The 26,207-nt window shown below is 42.7% G+C and overlaps 1 protein-coding gene across 3 annotated transcripts in view; it reads right to left on the reverse strand.

Annotated features, from left to right (window-relative positions):
- TTC7A (tetratricopeptide repeat domain 7A) overlaps positions 1–26,207 on the reverse strand; it is a 183,942-nt gene that overhangs the window by 103,245 nt on the left and 54,490 nt on the right. For 2 of the 3 annotated variants that reach the window (XM_068939596.1, XM_009676263.2), the window contains exons 11-13: positions 21,779–21,883; positions 8,044–8,161; positions 2,414–2,471 (exon numbers count right to left, since the gene is read on the reverse strand). In XM_068939596.1, coding sequence (XP_068795697.1) covers positions 2,414–2,471; positions 8,044–8,161; positions 21,779–21,883 — 281 coding nt within the window. The remainder of the gene's footprint in view (positions 1–2,413; positions 2,472–8,043; positions 8,162–21,778; positions 21,884–26,207) is intronic. The other variant, XM_068939597.1, reaches the window with a different exon arrangement.

The following is a 26,207-nucleotide window of genomic DNA, read 5'->3' on the forward strand; positions in this document are numbered from 1 at the left end:
CACAAAGACAGTGCTTTGGGGACTTCAGCTGGAGCTCTGTGGGGCACTGGCTCGTGCCACACAGGCAACCTAACTGAGGGAGCAGCGGACTATCCTCTTGCTGATCCGTGGAGTGAGTTGCTGACTCAGGGAGCTCACCCCTGGCTCTGTTTCACAGTAAAGCCTTTTCAAAAGGGAGAGGAGGGGAAGAGGAAGGTCCCTCATACCAAAGAGACGTTCCCGACCTCATTCTAGGCCGCATCCCGTGACAGAGAAGACTGCAACTGCAATGCCCTGCACAAACTAAGTATGGTTAAAGACTTTATGGGAGAGAAGTAAGAGGCTGACAATGATGGGGTTTAAAAATCCCGTGAAAACTATTCATTCACTAATTTAAAAAAAAAAAAAAAACAGAATTAGTTTCATACGGACTGAGTGTGTCCCATATTTCTACAAGTCAAGCTATCACTCAAAGGATTCTGAAGTAGCACTGAAGGCATAAAGGTGCAATTAATTAGTAAGCAAGTCACTGATTTTATCCCCCCCTTTCTTTTCTCTCTCTCTCTCTCTTTTTTATTTTTCTTCAGACCTTCTTTCTGAAGCAGCTCCTGTGAAACCTTCAATAGCCTCTCCAACAACAAATAAAAGGGGAAAGTTCACATGTGTGCATGGGAGCAGAGATTAACAGTGCTTTCGAAAAGAGACAAAGGGTTGTTGCTTTACTGTTCAGCTTCCTCTAAAGGCATTAGAAAAATATTTGATCCAAGCTTCCAGCTGAAAAGCCAGCTACTTATAATAAAGGATGGCTACAGGCCAAACCATGGTTTGAGACATTCTACATGTACTTTAAAAAGAGGGTTTAAAAACAAAGAAACCAACCAACCTAGGCACATAGGAAGACACTAGTAACCAGCTCACCAGCTCGCTATCATGATATCCCTGTTGGCTGAGGTTTGCATACCTAACGTTCGGCTAGAAGCTTGCCTGCTTCCTGGCTAGAGTTAAGATAGCAAGAAAATAAGTCACAGCCAGTGGGAAAGGTCAAAGGATAAAAATAAATGCAGTCTGAAAGCAATGCAGCACTGCAATTACATTGAAATTATGCAGTAATGAAGATATCACACTGGAGTCCAGGAACTTGTATTACTTAAAGAATACTCCTGCTCTGAAAAGTGACTGTATAAATGGCTTTTTTTTTTTTTTTTTTTTTTAAATCCATCAGATCCCCATGGGGTAAACATCCAGAATCACAATCACATCTGCAGTTTCAGCTTGACAAAAATAAGTTCCACTACCACATGCTCCTGTGACCACGGCAAAGCCGGCACAGTACAAACATGCTCAGCATCAGGAAAACAGCTAAGATCCAGTAACATGTTCAACCTGCTACATCTGTACAATGCCACTGAACATATGAGATTCTTCTTCTTAAAACTTTTAGATACCAGGGAACTCAATTTTTCTTCACTTTTGGTAACGCGTTTTTGCCTATACCAAAAACCGAATTAGATACCTTAGGCCCAAGACTTAGACCACCAAAGCTTCCACTTACTTGCCATCTGAAGCCTATAGGCACCTACGTTTACACTGTTAACTGCCCAAACATCTAGTGCTTTTTCGGTGGCGGGACTTAGTCGCAACAGGGTCAGGAAGCTCCCACCTCGCCTCTCTACTACATCAGAATTCACAGACAAGGTGTTTAACCTGACATTACCTAAGGAGTTTTACTTGAGGTAATTCACAGATACCTCCAGGGCATATGGAATCAGACGCCTCACAAAACACAGCAGCAAAGAATAGGAGTGGTAACTCCTTTTACTCCTAGCTCCCCTCTCATAGGACAGTTCATACAAACATTCATTAGTACAGCAATTGGGACCCAGGTCTCCTCCCCTCCCAGGAAAGCTAGGTTATAGAGTCATACTCGTTGCAAAAAATAAAAACAAAAAGCAGATTCCCTGGACTAGACGCAAAATACATCATCTTCAAAAGGAGAAACTGAGTCTGTTTCACCCCACAGCACCTGACACCACGGTGGTGAAGGTATTCTCACGCCATGAGGGAAACATGGGTTCAAGACTACTTGAGACAGGAGCGGAAACAAAACTAATACTCCACATTCTCCTGCTGACACTTTGTGATGGAGCTGCTTCTCCCAGCACCATAGATCTCACTGCGGCTTAAGTTTTGTTTCTTTAGTGATAAAATAAGGTACTTTCTGAAACTTACTTTGGACATTCAAACCACAGAATTACTGCATTTTGATATCAAAATCATCGAATGGTTTTGACAGACTATTGCTGCAATCTATGGAACTGTTTTAAAAATTTTTAGGCATGGAAGCTTGTGCAGAAAATAAAATATTTAGAAAATAATTACATTGGATTCATCCAAACAAATAAATAATGCAAGTATCAGCAAGATTCCTACTCACCTCTCCAAAGTCTGAAGTGCTTTCTTGTTTAATTCATCCTGAGTGCCTTTCAGAGGAGCTGTAGGGTAAGACTCAATGTCATTTAAGAGTTGAATTCAATCTCTCAGGTTAAATAAATCAAATAGTTACACATCTGCACATCATTTCAAATGAGGCTCATAAAAACAGTCGAAAAAAAAACCAGTGGTACTTATATTCGCGGCTGGAAAACATGCCAAATAGCACAAAACAGTATTTTATTGCATTTTTTCCAAGTAATGTTATTTTTCTTATTTAAAAACTCCTAATTTTCTTGCCTGATGTGCTTAAATATTTTTATTAACATATGCCACTGAAGGGGTCTGGGAAGAGAAGGGCATACACTAAGAACATAACAATCTCTTTGCCAAGTTGGTATATATGCTAAAGGCAGCAACCACCAGTGTATTCTGACTCAGATACAAGTACAGCCTGTCTCCACCGCTGTCTTCATGTAGGAGGGGGTAGCAGGTTGAAGAGGGACAAATTTACAGCCCTACGGCAAACGCTGTTGCAACACAGCACCTCTGTTAAGACTACAGCAAACTTTTAGGCTGCTTCAGGTCTAGCATTAGCCACTATAATGCCTGCTTGGCTATCGCCAGTTCCTTAACTAAGGATCCTGCCAACTAGACTCACTTCTTAATATGTGAAATAATTCCTAGCCAAAACCATAAAAGTGTCATGATGAGAAGACTCTTCAAATTCTTGATATGCCAGCACAGGGATGTCATAAGATATCATCATCAGGAGCAAGGAAAATAGAGGAATAGCTTCAAGAAGCATGTTTTTCTAAGCTCTAGAATATTCTGGAAAGCTAGCAATACTCTTTGCAAGTACATGGGCTAGCTCCTTCTGTTTCTTACTTTTCAGATTTTACATAGCAGTTGCTTCTTGTTCTACCTATCCTGAATTTGAGAGCTACTGATCAATAGTACAAAGTAGTAATGAGTAGATAATCCAGCAGCGAACATCCACCTCTGAATTTACTTCATTTCATGCCTCAAGTGAATGGAAGCTCCAGAAAACAAAGTGACTGAGTAGTATATATTAAAGCAACAAAACCTGATAAAATTCAAGCATTCTTATAATTTATTGAGAAGGCGGAGAAGTCACACACAGAATCAATTTCTTTGGATGTGAGACTTTGAAATGAATTTATTTTTGCCAAAGTGGTTATAGTGATCAGTCCCTTCTTATCGCTAAGCCTTCCAAGGGCTTTTCAAAACATCAGTTTCATTTGGGAGGAACAGCAATATTCAGGATTTCCCGAAACACAAAGATCAAAAATTGCTTATGCCATAAAGTCCAAAGAGTAAAAAATGAGCAAAAAACCATGCAGTTTAAAGAATGAATTTGAAGACATGGGCCTTCTTCATGCAAAATTCAGCCTTTAAGGTAGTAGCTGGTAACATTTCACTCTCAGTAGCCTTAAATTGAATCTTCAGGTCCACCACCATATACTGAAAAGAAGTAACAGAGGAGGAAAACTTACAGAAAAAATTAAAATAATCGAGACTGACATTCACATAAAAATGCTTGAGGAGATACTGGAGAGGATTTGATCGTAACTGTAAACATTCATCCAGAGAAATATGTCAGATTTTGACCTTATGGAAACGACAAGATTCCCTATGTAAGTTACAGACCACTGTTGGAGATGCCATACAATGAGGAAGACAGAAAGAGATTTTACTGTCTCTCCCCTTCCCCCCCAACCAAGAAAACAAAAAGGAAAAGTTAGGACAACTTTCTGCCTGATAAGACTTCTGACTAATGGCTGTTCAACTTGTAGCCAGAGAGTAACAGCACAAAAAACGTTGTGGAAATGACAGTGATTATTCTATTAACTACAGTCAACTTTGCCTCCACATGACTGGGAAACAAGTTGTGCTCCCTTCTCTGAGGTTGACAGCACTAATGAATTCTTCAGCATCTACCCAGCTTTACCTACTATAAGCATGGCTGCTACAGCTCTACCAACTAAAAGGCAGGATGACTGCTTATGACTTATATTAAAATAACCTGTGCAGCAGAGTCTGAGTCAAGTAAGGCAGAGAGCACCAGGGAGTTAAAGTTTCTGAAACATCAGCTGACACACCTATAAAACACAGCACTTCTGCAAACGTTCTCTTTGCAGCTCACAAGATTTATTTTCTAAAGCACTCTGGGTTTTAAAAGGACCTTAAGCCTTACCAAAAGTCAACAAAATCTCCAACATTTTCGTACCCCGCCCCCATCCCCAAAAATAAAGCCCTGGAGTCATATTTGAAAACAGAGAGAGGTAAGCTTTCTGTCAGTGAGTGCTGTGGCACAGTAGGACCTAACACATGAAGTGAAAGAGTTAATGCTGTGGACCAGCATCAACACTACATACATGGCGAGAGGGGTGAATTCAGACTAGAACTTAGTCTTGTCCCATGGTCCGAACACTTATTAGCAGCTACACAACATCAGGGGTCTTTTTGTAGCACAGCTTCTGGTTTAGTGTTACGAAAAACGATTCAGTTCATGTACTCCAGAACTGTTCCACGATGTGAACCACAACATAATTAAGTTAAGAGGACTAATACTACAGTCCTACAGTTTTGCACCCTGAATTACAATTAGAAATTGCATGTATTGATTGCTGATCCCCAGAGGCAAAAAAAAAAAGATGCACTTGTTCACTAATGAGCTATGTCTACAGGTTTTGTAACATTAACTGGTGATCTCTGTGTATTGATTATATATAAAATCTACAAGAACTGCTAAAAAAAATTTCCAGTTCTGTCTCTTATCTGCTTTCTTATACTAACGGTCTAAATGAAAATAGGGATGCAGCATACTCGCTCTCTCTCTCTCACCTCTGTCAAGAGTACGAGGGTCTATTACATTTACAAAGATTTAACAATTAGACGAGAGGTGGTGATGTTAGACAAGAAGAGCACTTGTATTTCACAATGCAATCTGAGTCTAGTCTTTCCTCTTTAATCTTTGTTAAATTCATCTCACCTTCGCCTGTCTTCACGACACCTAAGGGAGGCAAAGTTGTCAATACAGCTTGTGTCAAAACTGGAACTGAAAGAGGAAAAGAAGGGTTTCATGTTGAACTGCCCCATTGGGAACAGGTTTGGGACGTGTACAGAAAATCTAGCATGGTAATAGATGGACATCCTTAACCAACATGAGACTTTTGGCTTCTAAGAGTAAAGCAAAAGCGGCAATGACCTCCTCTGAGGACACATCTTTCAGCTACTTCAGTGAGACCTGTCTCACGAAACATGTAATTAGACATTGACTGACAATGAGGACACTACCTATTGGTACACAGAACATGTTTCGAGCAATCTTATTTCATCCAGGAGTAAATCCAACAGTTGTAAAGGGACTGTTTTACCAAAGGTACCCACAAGTTCTTTAAATTGTCACTCAGTAGGATTTTCTCTTCTGAATTTTGCAGAAAGCACTTGCTAAAAAGTGGTCACAGGGAAAGATTTCAACACAACACTTCAATGCCTTTATCCAATGGGATGATGCTAGATATTTACTAAAAGTACATATTAAAAAGAGAAAGCACAACCTTAGTTGGAAGGCATCTGGATACACTGTTGTAAGTTTTACAAGAAGATTGGTCAAACAACTGAAACAAATAAGTACCACTGAAAATGCTGAGTCACTCAAAATCAAGTTTAAATTTGAAGTTATGGAAATCACATATACACAGATTTCCGATTGTGTGTCTGCATACATAACAATAAACTTGTACAAACAATACTGACATTTATCTGTTGAAGTAGAATTACACAGGGGTTTGCTATCTTCCTTTCAACATGTTCAACTCCCACTTCCTCACTGTGATAAACTACTTTTTTTTTTTTTTTAAACACTAATGAAAATATCTTCTAAGTGCATGTTTGGTGAGATGCTCTCTGGTAAAATGCTGTTCCATGTTCATAAGCATCATAAGTAAGCTTTTGAAAGACTTAATCTAGTTTATTAAAATATAACTGGAAAGATGGAAACATACTCTTTTAAGTTTCCCCTAAATAACTGAGTAACCAGACATACTGAATCAAAGACTAGAGATAGGAGGAAGAGGAAGCAGATACTTCACTGTTTCACAACATAAATCAGATGCTAATCTGGATAAAAACCCAAGGCAATTGTTGTGAAGACTGTGTACTTCATATTAAAAGGAACACTTATTATGACATCCCAACTAATCTCTTGAAAACTCAAGGAAGACTTATCTTCCAGAAGAAAAAAGCTTATGACTCATATCCTACTCGGCCAAAGTGCTTTTAGAACCACAGTACAATACATACCTCTACAACTCCATTCTTTAGACACCTAACAAAATTTTCCTACAGGGGGCAATAAATAATTTGTAATGGGGGTTAAGACCCAAAACCTTCCATCTCTGAAAATAGTCTCTGGGATTTTGTACAGCTTTAGAGACAGTTTAAACAAAATCTAGAGAAAATGCCCAAAGGAACTAAGCTGTTAAGCAGAACCCAGCGTTTAATGAATTTAAAAAAAAAAAAAAAAAAAAAAAAGTTCAGGCTAGGAAGGACATACATTGATTGACGTGAACTTCTTAGGAGGAACTATTCTGAGGCAGTGAAAAGGAGAATTGAAGAGAACCGCCTGGCTGAAAAAATAGTGACTTGCACTACTGAGGAGCACAAGCCACTTCCTCAATTACATGCCTTGCAGATGATTGCTGTGACTTGTAAAGCCAGTGTACTTCCATGATTCCATGCAAGTCATCACTTGAGCTTTGTTTCAGGCTCATTTGCTGCAGTACGTTGGTATGTTCCTATGGAAACACTTGATAGAGAAACTTGCTTGCACAGGGGAAGGACTACCAAACTGACCAGGAAAAAAAGTAGTTCAGTCATTGTTAAAAGAAATTATGTTAGAAGGCCCATGTTAGAGTCACAGAGAAAATAAAGGCTAAAGGCTGTTCCCAGCTGTGAGCTTGATGAAGGTCAGGTCCAGAACTCTCCCAAACACTGGGACTTCAAGATCTTCTACCAAACACCAAATCTGCATTGTCCAGTCACTCAAAAGCCAAGCAGTCAGCATTAAAAAAAAACCCAATCGTTGCATTCAGCGGTTTCTCTCAACATCCATAGGTACCAGTGGGGTAGATATTTTTATCTTGTTTATTTCTAAGCAGAGAAAGGTAAGGCATTACAGAGAGGCTGGCTCTCTCTGGGGAATCAGTATCACGCCAAGAACTGAAGTCAGGCATATCTGGCTCCAGCTCTTGGGACTGTACTTCCTTATGTGATTTATGAGTGGGTAACAAAAATATGAAAATAGATGGAAAGTTCCGTAAATAAGTGAAAGAAACGTGTTAAAAATATTCAAGCAAAGCATATGAAGAACTGCTGGCTACAGTAAGACTGACATCTCCTAAGCAGAGATCTGGGCTTTTACTTTACCTAAAAATTCCACTTTTATTACCAAAGAAGATGGTTTTCTGTAGGAAAGTGAATAGTCCCTATTTGCTTTGCCATCTGATTATTTTTCTTGTCTAGTCACTGCTAGAAGTTTCTCATACGTTTCTATCGCTTGAAGAATGAATGCATCCTACAACATATTTGATAAACACGGTAACTCACCATCAGTAGCTTGAAGACTGTATGTCAGACCCAGAGCCAGGTAACCCTTTGCTAGGGACTCTCCAGCATCCTCGCCCAGGTCTATCACCATTTTAGCAAAGCGTTCTCCTTCTTCCAGCTGCAAAAGAAGGTAGCTTGAGAATTGCAGGCATTCCCACTATACTCGCTTCAAAAAGGTTAACCCTGTCATACTTATCTGTAAGTGAGCCATTCATAAAAGGGCTTTCACACCAAACATTCACAGAAAGGAGGACATATGAGGACAGATGATCAGACCTTAGTTCCCATACTGTTTCCAGAAAAGTTTTCTTTTTGTTTAGCCATCCACCCCAAATCATTTCCAGATGTTTAAAGTGATTAAAGGACCCTCTATCTTATTTTCATACTTCCCTCCCCAGTCATGCAATCTTAAATACACATGTTGGACCAACTAACTACTTACTTACCATCCTGGCAGTACACTGATAGGTCTAACAAGGGTCTTCGTCTGAATTTGCCCATGTCCAGTTTTGCTATACAGTGTTTTAAACCTGAGCAAATTCTACTTGTTTTAAAACACTGAGAGAGTAAAACGAGAAAGCACCTCACTGTACGCTGAATTCAGCTGCCACTTGCAGTTCGGTCGTCACAGGAAGGAGGTAGCAAATTCAGCACCCAGATTTCAATCCAAAACACTGCAGGACCTGCAGCAGTAGGCATATTCTGTATCTTTTGCAAGGATACCATTCTATTGGAGATGCATAGCATTTTGCACCACAGGTCTTAATCGGCACAGAAAGCACTTGCCACATCTCAGAATGAGCCTCCAAAATGGTAAAATACATTCAGTCTGTTTCTCCTATTACAGGACAAACTGTTGTTCTCCCAACCTGCCTTCCCAATTGACGACACAGATCTAAGCCTAATAAAAATACATAAAGCTTCAGTACCTTTAAAATCACCTTCAATGACAATTTCTAACCAAAAATAAGTGAATTCATCTATTACAAGATAGCCTTCTTCTCACTAAAAACTTAAACTCTCATTAACATCACTCACTCTCTGTAAGCAGAAAAAACTAAGACCCGTAGGCTGTAAATATCTGCAAGGGTCTAAATCAGGGACAGATGAAAGCTACAGCTAATGCTTGAAAGATACAGAGCCTACAGGAAGGCCTCATTTGTGTACAAGATAGTATGCAGATCCTGTCAGCCATAAGCCACAGCCATTTCTGATTAAGAACCAGACAGCATTGCACTACCTGAAAAATCCTACTTTTGGCAACTTCCATTACAAGGCAATTCATTGTCAGGCATAACGTTACTTTGTTTTGAGGAGATGGGGTTTTGTTTGGAATCCAATTTTTTTTAAACGCAAGTACTGCGGACATAACTGAAATGCACTATTTTAATACTCAGCTTTGTAGACTTTGGACCCTAATGCTTCCTTCATATCTAAAAGGAGTCACTTGTAATGAAGTGGAGCCAAAAATGTACCAGCAGACCAGAAATTTCCATTCTGCAGTGCTATGTTAATACTCTACTTACGAACAGGCCTAATATACTAGCTTATCAAGGGGCTGCCTACTTGCATCACCTCAAGACATTCAGCTGACAATACTAATAGCTATACGAACAAAGGGTTGGTATTCATTCGTTTATATTAAACGTAAGAAAATCTTTACTAGCAACGCAAACACAAAGAAAGGCTGAGAAGTCTGTGAGCAAAGAAGCAATCGCCAGTGCTTGTGTCCTTTCCTCACTTGCACAGGTCCCCTGAGACCACACCACTTCAGACTAGATCTAGATCAACAGTTTCCAAATTTCTGAACCCTCAGACCGGTCAGCCCAAGGACCAACATACAGTTTATCATCAAACTATTCAATGAAAGCACTAGGTAGACATTACAGTCTTGCTGATTGCCTAGTCTACAATGAATCTGGAAACTACTAACTGAAAAAGGGACACTCCCTTCACGTGCATACTTGAGATCACTGGCTATATAGCAAGGACCACCTTTAATAGTATCATCTAAAGGCTGCTGAAAACAGCAGAAACACTCCTGCTGGCCTCTGTGATGCTCAGATGAGACCTTTAAACCCCAACCATGCCAGGAAGATTAGGGTTTCCCCCAGGAGAATTCTTAATCCCATTCCCTGCAGCCCTACCAACCTCCCTGCCACACAATGCAGCATGTTCTGGATTGGAGCCTAGGACAATGGAAGAAGAGAGTGTCCCATAACTCGGCATGGAGGGGAAGAAAAAAAAAAACAACCTTCCTATGAAACAATGACTGAATTCTTCCGCTCCCAGGAACTTTTATGTAAGACATGAAATCTCTGTAGCCAAAAAACTAATTAGGCACCTCTTTTCCCAACGTAAACAGCTATATTCCTACTCTTTCTTCCTTGTCTCTTCTCCCCACATATGCTTTGCTCCAAGCAGTCTCTTAGATGAAGAAAAGCATTATACAAGGAATTCTAATAGCTAGCAAACAAGGGTAGGAGTGGGTAGAGTGTGTATGAAAAAAGAAGATTGAAGGAAAGGTTTGGAGTTGAAACAGAGACATTTAAAATTGGAGAGATTTTGCTCCATTGTTCCTCTGAACGGTCACCTGATGGTGTTTCCAGTCCCTGACTGATGGCCTATGCTGCATAAATCAGCAGCACACCATTCAGCTTTCTTGCCTGCCAGTTATCCAGGGCCACCTGTGAGTGTCAGATTAATCTATTGTATGAATAATTAAAAACACAACTTTTCATTCAGAACAGCTGAAAGAGCACTTCTAACACAACCATTCTCGTAAACATTTATTCATACTAACACTAATGGCACTCTGACCAGCTACAAAGATTCTCACAAATGCAAGCCTGGTCAGTTGAAGATTACTTCAAAAATAAACGGCCTTGCAATCCCCAGCATAGCTCAGCAGCTGGTTCTGTTTATAAGAACATTTACTTTTCTTTCTTACAGCGCTCAGCCACTTCCCCTGCCAGCCCTGCTGTGACTGCCATCTGCCCCCTCTTCTCCAATACTCCTACTCTTCAATCATTCTGGGCAAGTGTGAAAAGCCAAACCTTTCACTTGCATCACCACCCACTGTGAGGATTCAACTCTCTGATGCAAACTGTCCCTAACCTGCCTGCATTCTGGGGGGAAAAAATCCCTCCCCACACACCTCACTAAGGGACCAGCAGCTGGCCTGACCTATGAACTGCCAGTCAAGCTGTGCCAATGGGGTTCCTTAAGTGTAAGAAATGCCTCCACTGTGCTGTAGCCATAGAAAAGGAGGGCAGACCTTCAAATGAAACCTCAGTCCCTATGGAGTCCCATCAGACACAACCATTCTCCATGCGGCTCCTACATGGTGCCATGTGATCACAGGCTGCAGGAGCCACTCTCCCTTGCCCCTTTTCCCATGTGGTGCCACGCACGTGGGGTCTCACCCAGTGGGACTCCCAGAAGTTGTGAGATCTCAGTAGTTACAACTGAGCTGAGTTGGAGAAAGCCTATCAAGAGAAGAGACGTCCATTCCTACTCTTGCTGCACAGCCAGGGGCTCAGCCTCCATACAAAGGGAAGCTAAATGGTTCATTCACTTCAGAGGAGGACTCTGACCTTAGGACAACACAACAGTGACTTAGAAGGGTAAGGAACACAGATCAAAACTTTCTGTTGCAGCTTATAGAGCCTCGCTAGCGAGCTCTGAGCTGCAGGATTCCACATCCCCCCCAGCACGGCTGGCACGGCATCGCTGTGATCGGGAAAGGCACAGAACGTGCTCGCTAGCAGCGCCAACAGCAGTTCCCAGCACTATCGAAAAGAGAATTCTTTGGGCATCCATGTACAGGTAACCGCCTGAATTCAGCTTCCTTAGAATCACTACTCATTTTTCTCTCAGAAGCAAGTGAAAACAAAGTCTCAAAGCCACAAAGATGCATCTCTGATCTCCTCCTTACTATAGTTACATTCTGCGTACTTCACATTGAATAGCTCATGGAGAAAGGGGCAGAACTACAGGTTGCAGGCAGAAGGAAGAGGCTCCTGGCATTCAGACAGTCGGGGTGGAAGAAAGCAGGTGTTGGGGGGAAACAACCTAAGATAAACTTATTATATTTTGAACTCAAGCTGTACAACCTGTGAGGAGGTACTCAGAAGCTCTAGCTAAGTAATCTCTCCTTCACGCAAGAGGAGCGCACACCTGGAGAGAAACACAATGCCAAATTGCAAAGCGACGCTGATAAGACCGTAATATTGCGGGTTATTTTTTCCTCCCACCCCCTCCATCACCTTTGATGGAAATGGAACAGTTGTTAGCTGCCTAACCCTGAGGGATGTTTTCCCTGAAACAGAGAGCTGCTGTTCCAGCAACCCTTGTTATTTGACCGGAGGTTTTGGTGTATGCTTCAGCCAAGCCCGTGGGCATACTGACAAGAGAGCGGGGAACAGCAGGTGCTGTCCTCTGGCCTATCGCCACCCAGCTGGTTTTCAACCACCACCCAGCTTGTTTTTAGAAAGGCTGACGCCCAACCCTATTGAATCAACACCCTCCAGGACTGTAAGTGGGAGCTGCAGTCAGTTCCCACCAGCACAGATTTAGAACAATTGAGGACAAGCAAATCGATCATGTACAGCAGCATGGAAATGGCAGCTTGTTGCGCCCAAGAAGAGGAATGTGCAAGGGAGGAGAGAGGAAATATATCATGGGACACTGGTCTAGGACAGCAGACAAGAAGGTCAGTCAAACAGGGAAGTCTGGATACCAGTGAGACTGAGTAATACCTGAGTAAATAAAGGATCGAATCCTATGAAAAGGCCATCTACACAAAACATCACCTTATAACTGCATGTGATGTTGAGTTAACCAGAAGGCTTGACCTCCTGTTATCATTTTTGGTATATTGGATTGTAACTATGGACACTAATACAAAGAGGAAAAAAAAAAAAAGAATTAAATAACTGGTAAAAGAGGAGAAAGGGGAGAAATGCACAGGAAGAAAGTGGTCAATAAGATGTCATATAATGAAAAGGCTGTGTCCCGCAGCTTTTTACAGCATACAAGACACACATTGTGCATGTCAGGAAACAAAAATCCCCATGCTTTCTATTGTTGGTCTAGTCAGCGTTTTCTGTGTCGTCGTTGCTAAGCCTGCGAACTTGCTCAGCATGTAAGCTCAGTCCTTGAATTTAGGAATATCTGGGGCCTTTCCCTCCACTGCAGCAAGAGCGGTTTATTCACAAAGGAGAGAAGACAAGATTCTTGGCCATCTTTGATGTCCAAAACCTTGGCATTGCCCCAGTAAGAGCACGTGCAATGTAAGCAAGAACAGCTTTTTAGAGGACGGAAGAAATCTCTGATCTCCTTATCCTTGCTTTATCCCTACCCTCTCTCCCTAGCGATGTCAGTCCTTTAGAGAATCTGCTCAGGAGGTCAGATAATTCAGGTAATGGGACTAGATTTGATCTTTCTATATTATTCATACTGCAGTAAAAGGTAAGCATCCAGCTCCAGGGCTCCTAGGTGACCAGGTACTAGCACATGCACAGCATTTCTTTTTTAAAGTGGAAAAGTCAACACCAGATAGAAGCTCCCTAAGATTAAGGGGCCTGTGGAAGTAGTGGATGATAAACTATCACTTCAGAAGCATTGCAGTCCTAAATCCACATCCTGCCAAATCCCACACACGTTACGATGTATTGACCTCATAGTACGTCTTGCAGACTCTTTATGACTCCTTGCTCCATTCTATTTTTCCCCTGACCGATGGCACTGTCTCCATCTTCCCAGCAAAACGCTAGAGCAGAACGCCTGGTTGTACCTGCTAAGGTCTGAGAGCTGAAAGAAACGAGGGAAGTACTTTTGCTAGAAGGCACAGCACCATCTTGTGCTGCAGCTTTTGCCATAGGTTGAAGTCCCTCCAAAACATCCTATCAGCCAGAGAGCAAATTCATACTATCTGATAGAACTGGTATTGTTCAGTAGCATGCAAGTTTAGGACCACCACAAGGCTATTTCTGGGGTATCAACTGTGAGTCACTGAAAATACTAGCAACATGACTTGTGTCTTCCTACTCTGTTGAACAGAGTCCTAGAGCATTCGAGGTAACCCCAGGACTAAGGGGAATCTAAGTATAGATTATTTGTCCTCATGTGCATTTACAAAGCTCTAAGCACGCTTCCATTGAACTCACAATGGAGGAAAAAAACCACAACAAAACATCCTAGTAACCCCAAATACCTTTAAATAAGACTCATAAAACAGAAAAATCACTGTTTAACATTTGCCTGTAGCCAGAAGCTCTGTTTTTAGTACTTTCACAACGTCTGCCCCAACTGGGTCCTGAATGCACCCCGATATCCTGAATTACTTGTGAAATTAGCAGCACTGTACTATCAAAAACAACTCACGCTGCAACTCAGAATCATTGCCAAAATAGGCAAGTCTGCATTCAGCTGAGGCCATGCCAAGGAAGGCTGAGTGAAGTAGGGAACTGCAGTAAGTCTTTTACTGAGTGGCACTCTGAATTTATACTGGACCAAGGCAGGACAACTACACTGTGGACATTCTGCTGTAGGCCACGTCAACTTTCTAGTGAAAATTTAAAATGGTGCTCCAAGCTTCAGCAGTCAAACGTTTCATAGCACTTTCTGGAAAGCTAAAAGACAAACGGACTTTCTGTTCACCTGCAAGAATCATTCACATACGAGTTAGGCAAACGGTTGTACAGAAACTCTGGCAAACTAGGAGTGCTAGGGAGCACTGTGCCTTAAAAGTGATGCTGAACCCACCAAAACATTTAAAATACACCTGCATACTGTGCAAGATATGGTATAAAGGGAAAGATCCAACTTTGCTGAAAGCTTCCCTATCTCATGGACTTTATCAAGTACAGGTCCAACTGCATCTTGGCCAGACAAACGTGATCTACATAGCTGCACAAGTTCTGGAGCTTTTTTTCTTCTCTAAGACAACTGGCAAAAACTTTAAAACTAATGGAGTATCAATTTGCTGCTCCTTCTGCCTTGTTTTCATTTGTGAAAACCTGTAACTTGAAAACAAGGTGACCAAAATATTGCCTACCTCACGCAGCTGTTTATTGCAGGCCCAATCCTGAAAGCTAATTGTTAGGGAGGACAGATCATCCGCTGCTGTCAGCCAGCAGGGCGTCAGCAATATACCAGTGGAGCAGTGCCAACTTACATCAGCTAATAATTTGGTTATACTGTCACAACAGAAGCTGGGGGCATTCAGCTCTTTCCCACATCAGGCTCTGTTACATATTGATTTGCATGGCACATTATGGATGTCTGTTTTTATTTTTGTTTATTCTGCATTGAAAGATTATTTCATAGATCTGATTTGGGCATCCTCAATGTTCTAAGGCACTAGAGTACATTTCAATTAATATTTATTTTTGGTTCTTAAAGTGTGCTAAGATACCGTAAACAAAGTCAGCAATATAGGTTAAATGACCATCTGATTAATCGGGAAAGAAACCATTCTGTGCTCCTCGTGACATTCTGCAATTATTCAGCAGCATAAATGATGCTGAATTATGCCAGTTACTAGCAATGAAAAAAACAAAAACAGAAAGCCAAAAAACTGAAGTACTGCTTGTCTGTGGACTATAAACACATGCATAATACTGCACCAAAAGCAATTTAGTGGGAGATGCAGGAGATATAAATTAGCTGTTTCATTTGTATAAATGGTGATCCGATTTCACCCTTTTGACTAGTCAATAACCAAGTACATAGATATACTTCCTAATTGAGAAATTAATCATATTTTATGTGTTCTGAAAAGCAAAGTATGTTTGAGTGTTTGACTGTTAATATGTAATACGTAAACTGTTAAACCATTCCAGTGCCATGTCTACCCTGTTTTCTATTTTATAACAGCATTAACTTGTTCACTTCCAGTTTAAATGATTCATTTCTGATTTGACTGCCATGTAAATAATTACTGTAAGGGTGACATTTAGAAAAACAACAGCTCTCTTAAGCAGGAAGGTCTTCATTACGCAAAGGAGTTTGCCAGTAATATCACAAGCATCTCTAACTATTTGATGTGGGAACCTACCTTTTCAGTTCTTTTAAAAGGTGCTCAAATTTCCCTCTTACTACCTGCAATTATAATGCTTACACAGTCTCATCAAAAGTTTGGCATCAGGGTAGAGCATAAGTCACTAGGTGGAAAAAAAAAGAGGGAAGAGGGATATTTTTTCATTCAGTTTTAGTTCGTGAGGTTCCACTCGAGATGACAACTGCAGTAAGATTAGGCTCTTGTGAAATAACATCTGCATGTCAGACTGCACCCCAGTTTTGGGCAAAGGTCTAATCCAAAGCCACTGAAAAAAGGTGTTTCACGCCGTCAAAAACACAGTAGTTGGAGGAAAAAAAAAAAACCTCTTACTCGGAAATAACAAAGACAGCTCACCTTTTCACTTCCTTCTCCTATTTATTTAGGGTTAGACTGTCGCTTTATCACTTCACAGGTATATGAAATCTGGAGATACTGGACTGCCTGAGAACAGAGCTGCGGCTGAATTACCTTGCTATAGCAGTTAAAATGTGTCTGGGACAGTTAAAAAGAAGACTGTATTCTTTACGTACTAGCTATGTTAACAGATCCAAAGGTACGCTGTGAGAAGGACCAATGAATAGGACAAATTCTAAATTATCTAGCATGGAAATACCTTAAATTTAGGCTCGCAAATGTGATGAAGAGTTCAATGTACAGGTGGTAGACACAGTTTAAGGACATAATTTGAAATTCAGACCTTAGTACTGAGAACTGGATAAATGCCGAGCTAACACATGAGAAAGAAGGATTCTATGCCATTTCTTTTCTCTAGGTACAGAAACCCGGTCCTTTCACCTCAGCAAATAACAATGACTCCAGTAGAACGCCTTTGCTAGAACTTCATTGATCCTGTTAAAGATCACGCCAGGGATCTTGATTTTAGCACTGAATCTTAAAAGATGCATTCACTGTATTTAAATGTTGTCTGAAGGCTAGCCACAGCAGAGATCACAATGTGTTTTAGCAATTAAGAGACCACAGCCTGCCTGAAGCTACTATTTGCGTTTAGAAGTGGTTAGCGTACTGGCTTTGAGGTCAGCGATTTGTTGTTTCCTGGCTGTTTGTGAAGTTAATAGTTGGAATGCAGACTCTAGCGTTCAGGCTCTATCACAGAATTATGAAGGTTAGAAGGAATCTCTGGAAGTCATCTGGTCCAGCCCCCTTCTCTTGGCAGGGTAAACTAGAGGAGGTTTCTGAGATCCACTTGGGTTTTGAATATATCCACGGATGGAGACTCCACGACTTCTCTCAGCAATCTGTTCCGGTGTTCAACCACCCTTACAGGAAAAAAAAAAGTTCTTTGTTTATGTGTAAGTTTCATTTCCTGTATTCCAATTAGGGACCGTAACCTCTCTTCCTGTCGCTTGGTACCACTAAGAGTCTGACTCCATTTTCTTTACTTCTTCCCCCCATTATGTGTTTACACACATTAATAAGATCCCGTCCGAACCTTCTCTTCTCCTAGTTAAACGACGACAGCTCTCTCAGACTTTCCTTGTACGTCAGGTGCTCCCGTCCTTTAATCATCTCTGTGGCCCTTCACTGGCCTCAATCCCATACGTCCCTCTCTCTTGTACTGGGGAGCCCAGCACTGGACACAGCACTCCAGATGTGGCCCCACCAGTGCTGAGTAGAGGGGAAGGATCACTGTCTCGACCTGCTGGTGACCCTCTGCCTAACGCAGCCCAGGATGCTGTTGGTAGTCTTTGCCACAAGGGCACACTGCTGGCTCATGGTCAAGTTGGCATCCACCTGGACTGCCAGGTCCTTTTCTGCAAAGCACCCTTCCAGCTGATCCACCAGCATGTGGTCATTTCTCCCTAGGGGCAGGGCTTGTCATTTCCCTTGGCTGCACTTCGTGAGATTCCTGTCGGCCAAATTTGCCAGCCTGTTGAGGTCCCCTGAGTAGCAGCACAAGCATCTTGTTTATCAGCCACTCCTTCTGATTTTGCATCATCTGCAGGCTTGCTGAGGGTGCAGCACTCTGTCCCTTTAATGTCATCACTGGACCAAGTATCAGTCCCCTAAGGTACATCACTAGTCACTCACCTCCAGCTGAACTTTGTGCCAGCGATCACAGCCTTTTGAGCCCCGTAGTTCAGCCAGTTTTCAATTCACCTCACTGATGGCTTATTTAGACCATACTTCATTTATCTATAAGAATGTTATGGGAGACTGCTGAAAGCTTTGCTAAAGTCAAGATAAACAACATCCACTGCTCTCCCTTCATCCACTAAGCCAGTCATCTCACTGTAGAAGAGTATCAGGTGGGTCAAGCACGAAAACTATGCTGACTGCTCCTAATCACTTTGTTGTCCTTAATACATTTGGAATTTTTTTTCTGGGATTATTTTCCTCCTTGCCCCTCCTGAAGTCAGGAGTAGCACCTATTTTCTTCTGGTCCTCAGGAATCTCCCCTGATCACCATGACTTTTCAAAGATTGAGTGGCCTCACAACGACACCAGTCAGCTGCCTTGGCACTCGTGGGTACATCCCATCAGGTCCCATGGACTTGCGTACATCCAGTCTAAGCGTTCCCTAACGTGATCCTCCTCCACTGAGGGTAATTCTTCCTTGCTCCAGACTTTCCGGCCATTCTCAAGAGGTCTGGGATGCCTGAGGGCAAATCTTACCAGGAAAAACTGCAGGAAAGAAGGCACTGAGTGCCTCAGCCTTTCTCTGTGTTCTTTGTCACCAGGTCCCGTTCAGGAGCAGGTCCACATTTTCCCTAGTTCTCCTTTTGCTGCCTTTGTGACGGTGCGCTCCTTACCCGCCCCGATGTGCTGCTCTTCTCTCTCAGCCTAAACATCACCTTGAGATGGTGCTGTTCTCCCCCTTAGCCCAAACATTATCTCCTCGCAGGGCACCTGGAAAGGGGCTAAATGAGCATGCACTAACCAAAACCCATCTAGCATGCAAACGTACCTGGACAGGGGCTAACTGAGCACCATCTAGTATGCTAATATGACTAGGAGTCAATCATCTTACCCCCATAAATTGGGGGGAGCCCAGAGCCCATTGAGCTCTCCTGCACATCGGTAGGCCGCACTGCAGAATCTCCTCTTGAGCAAGGACACCTCTCAAGGTTACTCCTCGAGGTCAAGAGATTCCTTACCAGCAACAGATCCTCAGTAAGTGACACTGATAGCATGCTAAACCTTTGTTAAGTTACCTTTCTGATTGATTGTGCTTATAAACTTTTGACGTAATTCTTAGGCACAAACTTTAGGCATAAAATTTAGACTAGGACTGGGTTTCCCCGACCTCTGCCTTGCAAGTTTTGCTAGGTTACATTTCTGGGTGATTGTGCAAACACTCCTTAGACATAAATCGTTGATCAAGTCTGGGACTAGGATCGAATCCGCTCGGGTCCTCTCTAAGCCTCGTGACTCAACAGGAGGGCCTCCTTGACACATTCAGCTGACCCTGTCCTCCAAGCAGTAAATAACCCAGGTGAATCTTGCCATTCAATCCTTGTTAAGTTGCTGTCTTAATCGATTGTACTGTTAAGTCAATAAGAAATCACAATTGTACTCTGTTAAATCAATAAAATATATTGCTGCTTCTCTCTACCGAGTGAAGTGCATTCCTCCTCCTCATTCCACCCACGACAGCCTTTCTTCTTGCTATTCACATCTGTCACCGGATTCCACTCCAGACAGGCTTGGGTCTCCCTAACAGTGTCCCTGCACATTTGGGCAGTGTCTCTATATTCCTCCTGGGTCACCTGTCCTTGCTTCTATCTCTCGTAGCCTCCCTTTTATGTTTGAGTTTAGTCAGGATTTTCTTGTTCATCTATGCAGGCCTCCTGCTACAGCTACTTGCTTGATTTCCTGTACACCAGGATGGACCTTTGTTGAGCTTGGAGGAGGTGATTCTTGAAAATTAACCAGCTTTCCTGGAACCCTCCCCTCCAGGACCATAACCCATGGGATTCTTCCAAGTAGGTCCCTGAAGAGGCCAAAGTTTGCTCTCCTGAAGTCCAGGATTGTGATCCTGCTATTTGCCTTGTTCCCTCTCCTCTCAGGATCCTGAACTTCACCCTCCCATGGTCTTCAGCCAAGGCTGCCCCAGCCTTCAGGTTCCCAGTCAGTAGTTCTTTGCTTGCAAGTATCAGCAGAGCTCCTCCCCTCTCTGTGGCTCCAGTGCCTCCTTCTTGTCAGATCCACGTTCACAAAACAGAAAGGCAGAAGAGTAGGAGGATTATTTGCAATACAGAGATCCCAAGTGTCTTCCATACCAAAATTTAGGCTCCTAGGCAAAAACTAGCCTGACCTCAGAGAAATATTTTCCCTAAATTTAATGACTGTTCTGCTGCTTTTTTTTTTTTCCTCCTGACCAGAACCGAGACCGTAGAACTGCTAGGGCTGGCATCACGGTCTTGCAGTCCTGCACTATGGCTCCAAGTGAAAGCAGGCATTTAACCCATGAAGCTCCTCCAGCTTCAGAGCCTACATAGAGAAATATTTAACAACGTACTTGACGATGTTTTAGGCTAATGACAAGCCAACCTTGCTTTGAAAACTGCATCAATAGAGATATTAATAAGAACGTTCAACACAGATCTTCTGTCTGGCTTACATACCATTTTGAAATCACTAAGAATCGGGAGACTATTTCTGTTTTGCTAAAAGAAAGATTCACTTTCATCCCTCCAAGCAGAGATACTGAGCTAAAGGTACAGGAGAGCTAAATTGCTCCAAAGTGCAGAGACAGGTTAGGTAAATTCAGCAAGGCTTCCCTCAAGGCCCTCAAACCTGAAAGATTTGTTCCTACAGCAAGATGCTTCCCACTTTTTGCTGACTCACACGTGACCTTAACCATTATAGTTCGGAACAGCATACTTCATTCAAAAAACATACAAGATCAGATCTCCTCACTGATACAATTCAATTAATAATACAACCAAATAATACAGATTTACATCAAACAGTGATGCAGATGATTGGCTGGGGGGGGGGGGGAAGGGGAGAGGGGGTCACAATGAATTTAGCCCCTACAATTTTTCCCCCAGAATCTGGGCAGATTCTGGTATTTTCTGCTTCTGGCATTTTCTTTCATGCTTTCCTGCATCTTTGCTTTGCTTATATTAACAACTATAATCCTTCACCAACTGCAGGGACACCTTGTGGTGAGGACAGAGGTGAAAACAGCAGGCCGCCATTCAATTAATTAAACCAAGCAGCAAAAGACTGACAGATGTTTCTGCTCCTTGGAATAATCAGGATTTCACAGGCACAGACTTCCACTCCCACTCTGCTTCTGGGGCATACATTAACACATCCAGAACAGAAATCACTGACACAGCAGCTTCAAGAACAAAGGATCGAATCGTCCAGCAGAGCTGAACTGTCTAACAGTGCAACGGCCAGACCCACTTACACTGATTAGCTTCTGCCTTCCAGGGGCTAGAAGGGTGGCCAATTCAGCTCTGGATAGTCACTTGAAGCAGCAGTCCCCAGGCTGCTGTTACGGCTCCCCAGCCCCACCCTTTGTTTAATGGGCCAGCCAGATTGAACTTCTGTTCACTTAGATGCATGTATGTGCCTGCTTACATGATTTTTAACAAAGATTCCTCTTCTCCTCCTCCCCCTGCCTCCTCAGCTACACTATGGCACTGTCACTGCGGTACCTGATACATTACGTAAGAATTGCATCAGCTTGCTTACCCAGTGCAGTGGTCCAATGCAGACCTTGGCAGCCAGAAGGGGAACGGTGGGATCTGCAGGTCGCAGCTTAGCACACTCTTTGAGCACTGACACAGCATATGCTGACTGGAGGAGGAGGAGGAGGGGGAGAGAGGGGGGTGGAAATAAAAAAGGCTGATTAGACAATGCTGTTACGGAGCCCAAGCAAGATATTTCAGTGAAACGTACAAAATAGTGACATAAGGTACAGAACAATGCGTGAGCAACAAGTTAGCAACTTCAGTCCCACCTCCATACATACATGTGGTGTGCACGCACACAGAAACACACACTCTTCCCAAACACAGAGGAAATATGCCAGAGAACCAGTCCTGACTCTGCACTTTACAAGAAACAGTTTTCCTCAGATGTTAACACACTGGTTGTTGTAAGTCTGTTCTCCCAATGCACAAGCATTTTGCAACAGTTTTCCCGACTGCACAATCATCTTCCAGCAAGCAAAAAATAAAAATAAGAAAATAAAAAAAGTCACAGAGAAGTTATCCTTCAGTATATTACACATGGGCCACCTAAATAGAGGCTTGTGCAACTAAGTCAGTCACCGTTCTGTGGATTTTGGTTTCTTGCCCTCTCCAGTCCCAGAACTTACAACAATACACCTGAGATCCCACCAGGGAAAGGGCAGAGGGGGCAACTGCAGAGCAATACATTGATCAGCAGGGAGAAGAATGAACTTCCATGCGGGTGGTTTAAGTAGCCTATTGTAAAGAAAGCCCATTGAACTCTTGCTGTCTTCTAATGTTAGGTTACTGTTAATGAATAACGCTTACTAAGCTTAGCAGTTGCATAGCCCTTTTGATATTTCATGTGCTCTACAAACATTGTCTGCTTTTTATAGCACGTACTCAGGGCTGCCATATTTCAGAAAGTTTAAAGGGGAATGAGGAAAGGTATAGTCGGAGATGCTGATCAGAAGGTGCGGTCAGCAGATGGGGATGTGAAAGAAGCGGCCACTGTTTTATAGCCCACCCCATGCCACCTGGGCCATAGTCTCTTAGAAGTTTCCAACTCCCTCCTTACAGAATCCAGGGCCCCCACAATTCTCTCATTCTTCAGCTCTAGGGGAAGTTTCCTTTTCTCAGAATTTCTCCTTACATTCCCAGTTCCTCCCAAACTCTTTCCCACTGTCCCAAGACCCAAAGGTCTCTCCCACTCCCTCTGAGACTTCACTTTCAGAAGCAAATTAAATAGTCACGGCCTTTCTATATCACCAGAGAGCAGTAAATTCATTAATAGAAGCTTGCAGAGCCACACTAATGGCCACTCGTATCAGCTCCTGGCTGTCTCTCTGATGCCTAAGAGCCCTCCCCACCAGAGATCCTGTCAGCACACGATGCTGGGTTTGGAGCCTGCTCTAATCCCGTACAATTGGCAGCCCTAACTGCAGCTTCACACTCCCACTGGTTATCAGCACTTCCCCTCCCCTCACACCGCACCGGAGCCGGCTGAGCCTGCCTCCTCCTTTCTCCACAGGACTGAAGGTCCCGTTCTTGCTAAGGGATTCAAAAGCCCGGGTAAGAATTTGCTTGGAAGGGAGCCTGGGAAAAAGAAAAAAGTAGATGTACAGCAGCCCTGCACACGCTACGAGAGAGATGGGCACTGTAACACAATACACATAAGATCCCCACGGTAGCATAACTCAAACCACCCTCCTCCAAAAGCTTGCGTACCTGCTGCTTGGTCTAAGGAAGAGCAACAGCATGTCTCAGATTCTCAAGGTTGTTCCCATCTATGTAGAGCATAATATCAAGAAAAGTATCAAAACATTTGGTATTTTACAATTGCAAATGTGTCATTCAATGATTTGTCTAAAGCCAGACGGAAAGTCTGTTTTGGGGCAAAGATGAGACTCAAACTCCGCTCTAGAGCTCACATTGTTACCTCACCCCACTCAAAGTCACTACATCAGTCCTGAGGGAATAAGAGGAAGGTAGAGAAAGAAATGCAAACTCATCACTGCACTCTGCTGTTACTAGATGACTAGCATCTCTCCCAGAATGAAACTTCTTGACTCCTTTTGTTTAGGAGAAATGACGTCTCAGGTTTTAACGGCATCTTACTCCTCTTTTATAGGACGCTACCTGCACTGTTAGGAAAGCGTTGTTCCCAGTACCACTGCTGGATGAGCTGTAAAAGCTAGACTAATCCCAGAAGGGTCTTAGCCTGACGTACCTCCTTCCTGCTCTCCTGCCTACATTCCAGCCCCGCAGGTGTTTCAAGGCCAGATCAGAGCAACACGAGCAGTGTGCCAATACCATCAGCATCATACTCGAGCAGTGCACGTGCAGCTGAACACGCCCCTCCTCCTCCCCCAAACCTTGTTACCTTATCATATAAAACTGAACTACAAAGACCGGGTATACAAAAGACTGTACTGTCTACAGTGTCGCTGCTTTTAAAAAAAAAAAAAAAAAAAAAGGGATACAGATCAAACTTGGTGGTGGCTTCTCAGTTCTACGTAAGCAGCTTGATGGCAGGGAAAGCAGGAGGCACCTAGGAGCTAGTTAGAGCCCCACGTGCCAGCACAACCAGTGCTAGCACAAGGCAGAGCAACCAGTGGCCTGTTCTAATTTGCGCCATAGTTGTAAGATCTTTCAGGGTCTACACCAGAACAGAAGCCATAAAACCCAGCTCCTTGCCCGTTCCTCTTGAACTGTGCTCCCTCTCTGTTTGCAGTCTGCCCATTGAGCAAGGCTGGTCCACAGGACACAAGCCAACTCTGCAGTGTCCGCCAGCCTTAAACTGCAGAGCGCTTGTCAGTTCTGCCCAAAATCTCTTCAGGAGGCAACAGCAGAACTGTAACTACCGAATGCAGCAAAGCAGAAAATCTAGCCCTGTCTCTACGCCCAAATGCCTCATAGGCAGTTACTTTACCACATGCACTCACAATCTTCTGAATGTTAGAAACTGTAGCTCTCGCTTTCTGAATTACAGCGCTTCTAAAACATTTGCGGAGCTCTGTCACTTAAAACAGGTTTATAAGACCTGCAGTTATACATATGGACCAGGAGTGGCTTTAGAAAATGGGTGGTATGAAGTCTTTCTCCCCAGCTACATTTCAAAAATTAATTTCACTTTGAGAGCTTACTCAGCAGAAGTTACATATAGATGAAAACGTTAGCCAAGGAATGGCAGCAGAAAGAATATCCCACTCTCACAGTGACCTTACTTAGGGAGACTGGCATGAAATATAATAACAAGGTGCTTTAGAGATATTAATTATAGGCATTAGTAGGCAGGGAACAAATATCATTCACTCAGAGAACTGAATACAGATGTGTCATTGGTTTGTAAAAATATTTAATTTGAAGCAGTGTTTGTGTAACATTGAAATAATCTGATAATTAAAACGTTCATATTCTTTCACTTAGTGTGGGTGGACCAGGCAGTCAAGCGCATTGTTTGTGAGAATCATTGCAAGGCAATAATAATTAGATTTATTGGTGAGGCATGTTTTGAGAAGAGCAAAGCTTGAACGCCAAGCGAGTTCATGCTTCTTATGAATAATTCTGAGCTTCAGAGGGGCTCACACCAAAATTGAGGCCAGGATTTAAGTTCTTTCAGTTTGGCTTTTTAATGGCTGTGTTATAAACACTGCACTGGAGCCAGTTCCCAAGGATTTTAGGAAGTCAAGGATTTGCCTCCGGCTCTTATTTGGCTTTTCTCTGGGAGGAAAGGCTTTCAAGTCTATATACCCCTGTATACCCATTAAACAGACACAGTTTAAAAAGAAATCACAAGCTTGCCAACAGCTGCCTCATGGGGGTTTCAACTTTTTCTGTGGGAGGTCTAACGTAGGAGTTCCAGCTTCAGGATCCTCATCAAGTTTAAGCAGATTCATGAGCAGTCTCCTTTTGTTATGCCCAATAAGGCACAGAGCTCAAATCAGGGCTATGGAATGAAAATGCTGCCTTAATGGGTATGTTCAGCCATCAAAAAAAAGTGAACTGTGTAAGGAATCTTAAGAATCTTTATTAGCTCAGTTGGGCATTTTCATCACTCTTATACCAACAGCCTTCTTGTTTTTGCTGTGGGGACATGGGAACGACATGGTACCACTGCTTTGTGTTTAAATCCAATATCTACAGGAGGCTGTTTATCACATTTTTCCTCAACCCAATCCTCTTGCATACAATATTTTCCTTCTGCAGAGATAACAGTATGTTCCACAATAATTTCTGAAAAGAAAATTAGTAAAGGCAGTTGCTGGGAAGTAATGGGCAATACTGATAAATGCCTGCTTTCGATACAGGCTTCTGAAAGAGCTCTGTGTACCGCATTCAATATGAGCGGGTAGGGCTGTCAATCTGCAGTGAGAAATCAAAGGGAAGTTTTAGGGAAGGAGAAGGGTGGAGAAAAAGACATTTTTCCCCTGAGTAATTACATCTCC

Source organism: Struthio camelus, chromosome 3 (assembly GCF_040807025.1).
Source record: "Struthio camelus isolate bStrCam1 chromosome 3, bStrCam1.hap1, whole genome shotgun sequence".
Taxonomy (NCBI): Eukaryota; Metazoa; Chordata; class Aves; order Struthioniformes; family Struthionidae; genus Struthio; species Struthio camelus.